General features: G+C 37.3%; 1 protein-coding gene across 1 annotated transcript; it reads left to right on the forward strand.

Moving 5' to 3' along the window:
- Positions 1–2407: 2407 nt before the first annotated feature.
- LOC122013760 (serine carboxypeptidase 1-like) lies at positions 2408–3700 on the forward strand (the record flags this gene model as incomplete). Its single annotated transcript, XM_042569988.1, has 4 exons — positions 2408–2795; positions 2870–2977; positions 3069–3358; positions 3539–3700. Coding segments are annotated over exons 1-4 (948 nt in total), but the record flags the coding sequence as incomplete, so codon positions are not given.
- Between the last annotated feature and the right edge of the window lie 576 nt (positions 3701–4276).

Genomic DNA, 4276 nt, shown 5'->3' on the forward strand with positions numbered 1-4276 from the left:
ATACATCTTCATAGTAGACTATCAGATTTTAGGTCTTGAGACTGATCTATATTTTTAGATACATTGACTTGGCTTTGACATTTTTTTCTTAGTTGACTTTATTTTTTTGTCTTAGCTTAGACTTTAACTTTAACTTATGCTCCTGATAGTTGACTTATAGTTTTCTAATAAAAATTTCAGTAGAATACGTTATTGTTGGTCTTTCGAAACTTACATATTTTTCAAACTTATTTTTTAAAAATAAAACCTTATTTTTCAAAACTATATAGTTCAAAATTTAATGAATAAACCTTAGCATTGATGTACTGAAGGTGCTGGTCGAACTCTCCTTTTATACTCTCATCTAGGCGCTTAGACTCCTTCCCGGGCACCCCTACTGGGCTGACGTGACGTGCTCTCGTTGAAACTTTATCTAATAAATTTTACTCATCTCTGGGCGCCCAGACCGATCCTGGCGCCTAGATCGTGATATATGACGACCAATCCGGGTGCGCCACCTCAGCTCGTGAAGGTGCTTGGATTCTCCCCAGTCCGGGCGCTTGGACCATGTCTGAGCACCTGGATGTCCGGGTCCGGGTGCCTGGATGCTCATTTTCTAACCAACTTACAATTTCAATCACCTGCACCATAGTGTTATAGACATAAAATGATATGTAAAGAAAAGTAATATTTGATAGTTTTTGAACTATCTGGTCATGACTTTGAGTTTCGCCGAAACTCTAGGTCTGACTGACTTCTATTGTTCTCTCAACGGGGAATGTGTCCTCACATACTCCTTTCAAGAGATTTTACCTTTTGTCAAATTGATCCTCCAGACCATTTGGACTTGTGCTCAGTATCCGAGACTTCTAGACTTTCACATAATGTCCTCGACTCTAGGATTTTCCGCCTAGTGCCCGTGACCTCCAGGGCTTCACCTATTGTCCTCGACCCTAAAATTTTTGTCCGACATCCTAGACCTGCCAAGACTTCGCCCAGTCCACCGGACCCAGACTTCATTGCCTAGCCCAAACTAGGATTTTCTAATTGCTTAATGTCCTCTTTGACTTCTTTGCCTAAGATCACTTAGGACTTCTGTACACTCAGTTAAACTTTCTAGAACAACAATAAGATGTAACATAGAACCTTTTGTCAATATCAAAATTACTTAGGTTTGATCATCTGTTGCTTCTTGTAATAACATTTATACCTAAAAACTTAATCAACTTAATTAATCCTAAACTAACTAACTATATTAACTAATTAAAAAATTGACTTAATTTGAATTTTAATCTAACTAAATCCAATTAAAACTAAATTCATAATTTTAATTTTAAAATTAAACCTAACATAAACCTAACTTAAACACACCTAAATGACTCCAAAATTGAACCTTAGTTATCAACCTTAAATTAACTTAACTAAAACTTAAATAAATTTAACACTATTAAAATTTAAGTAATCTTAATCAATTTAATTAAAACTTAAACAATTAATTCAATTAATTAAAAGTTTTTTATTTTCTTTATAACCTAAAAACTTATTTATTAATCAACGTAATAAGCCTTTATTATTTGATTAATATAAGTTTAATTTAACCTAATTCATAATTAGTTTAAATCAATTAATTTAAACATAACTAAACAATTTAATTCATATTTAATTAATGAATAAAGCTTAATTTAAGTAAGAATATTATTTCGAATCCAACTTAATAAATTGACCTCAGATTCAATTAAATAGTTCATAATTACACTTAATTTACCAAAACGTGAGTAATAATTATAAATCTTAAACTTAATTACTAATTTACTCAAACTTAAATTATGTTAACTTACACTTAATTAATCCTAAACTAATAAATCTAATCTTAATTAATCCTTAACTAGTTAATCCATACTTAACATTTTAGTTAATTCGAAATCAAATTTAAAATCAATTAATTTAACATTAACTAAATAAATTTAAACTTCATTATTAATTTAATCTCACTTAATTTAATTAGTTAATAGTCAAGCTAAAACTAATAAGATCATTATATACGTGACTCACAAGAAGTGCTAAAACTAATTAGATTTACTTATTATGATAAATGAATAATCCAGTGAGTGAGTGGTAAAAGTTGATAAAAATTAAGGGAAAATTAAATTAGATTTAAATAAAATATGAATATGCATTATTTCATTGTATAAATATTGAAAAAAAAGTGGAATTTTTTAAAAAAATCTTTTGATTTTGAAAATGTTTATTCAAAATTAATCATTCGTTGGCCTTTTACAGAGTCCATTACCAAACAAAACAAACGCGTCAATCTCCGCTGGCTCAAACAAGAATCCATCCCCTATAAAAGATTCATCCCATAATTATCCAATGATTCATCCCATAAATAAGATTCTATTCCATTCTATTCCTCATTCCCAATCAAACAATGAAGCCAAGTTTCAGTTGTCTCTTCTTCCTCCTCCTCCGCCTCCTCCTCTTCTGTTTCTTACACTGTGTGGCTTCTAGCACGGCGAGGCAGAGAGATGTGCTAAACAAGTTCTACTTTAACAACGGAGCAGAGAGGTCGTCTTCTTCTTCTTGGGCAAGAAGTCTTCTTTCAGTATCCGGCTTGGAGTCGAAGGTCTACGACAATAGCGGGCTGAAGGAGGGGGACAAGGTTGTTCTGCTGCCTGGCCAACCCGAAGGCGTGCATTTCGATCAGTACGCGGGGTATGTCACAGTCGACAGAACCAACGGACGGGCTCTATTTTACTACTTTGCCGAGGCTGCCGAGAACAGCGGATCGAAGCCTATTGTGCTCTGGCTCAATGGAGGTATGGAATTAGTATAAAATGATGTTGCTTTTCGATCGATAGAGTGGTGATTGCTGTGGCATTGGTGGGTGCAGGGCCAGGGTGTTCATCGCTAGGGTACGGCGCCATGGAGGAGCTTGGGCCGTTTCGAGTCATGAGTGATGGCAAGACTCTGTATAGGAATCCCTATGCTTGGAACGAAGGTAGGAATCATCATCATCATTATCAGCATCGTGACAAAAGATTTCTGCTTTGGCATTACCTCAAATTGACTGGCATCATGCCACCATTCAGTGGCGAACGTCTTGTTCCTGGAGAGCCCCACCGGCACCGGCTTCTCCTACTCTAACACCACATCGGACTACGCCACGAGCGGCGACCGTAGGACGGCGATTGACGCTCTGGTTTTCCTCATCAACTGGTTTGAGCGGTTCCCGGAGTATAAGGGGAGGGACTTGTTCATCACCGGTGAGAGCTACGCCGGGCACTACGTCCCCCAGCTTGCCCATGTCATACTCCATCACAAAGATCGCCTCATCAATCTCAAAGGCATCGCTATAAGACATGGATCCCGAGAACAATCAGTCTGATCGATCGACCCCCACTCTTTTGATTGCTAATTAAATTGATTGGGAAGGATCGATCCCCTCAGATCCGATTCTTCATCGAAAGTTCTCATTTCGATTGCAAGATGATTTGGGAAGTATCATTCTCCTCTAGTTCTCGACTGAAAGATGTCATTTTTTTACTTTCGAATGACCTAGATCGGGAACGCGGTGATCGACGAGGAGACGAATAACAAGGGGCTTCTCGACTACTATTGGACGCACGCGTTCTTAGCCGACGAGACCATTGTTGCGATCCACAAGTTCTGCAATTTTTCGCCGGGTGCGCAACAACAACCTCCGGAGTGCAACCGAGCTGTCGCTGAGGCGAACCACGTCTTCACGGAAGTGAACGTCTACAACATATACGCACCTCTGTGCTTCTCGTCGGGCGTGACGCCAACTCCAAAGTTGCCCTCGGTTTGTCTATTGCAAGCATCTTTATATATTTATCCTCATTTTCGTAGTAGTTTTAGAGTCAATTTAGAATCGAAGTTCATTGCATTCTTGTTTGATCGCAAGTTAAATTAGGAAAAATCTATATTGGATTTAGGGGTAATCAGACAGTAAATGCTAACTTCTATCATGATCCCTTTGAGAAATACAATAACAACTAACTTGATGCAAACCCTCATATTAAAAAAAAAAAAATGCATGAATGCCAGGTGATCTCGAGATTGTGTCTCGCTTGATCATGTGATGTGCGAAGAGATATGCAATGGTCTTGCTACCCTTTCAAGGCCCCTCCACCAATCATTTGAATGTTAATCACTAACATTACATAGTTTTACTCAAATCATTTTATGGTTCTCAGTCAAGTCAGTCACTGGATAAGGTTAAATTGCACCCAGGGAGACCTATACGCTGCAGGATTGACTTGATGAGATTATAAGTTTC

The sequence above is a fragment of the Zingiber officinale genome, chromosome 8B (assembly GCF_018446385.1).
Source record: "Zingiber officinale cultivar Zhangliang chromosome 8B, Zo_v1.1, whole genome shotgun sequence".
Classification (NCBI taxonomy): Eukaryota; Viridiplantae; Streptophyta; class Magnoliopsida; order Zingiberales; family Zingiberaceae; genus Zingiber; species Zingiber officinale.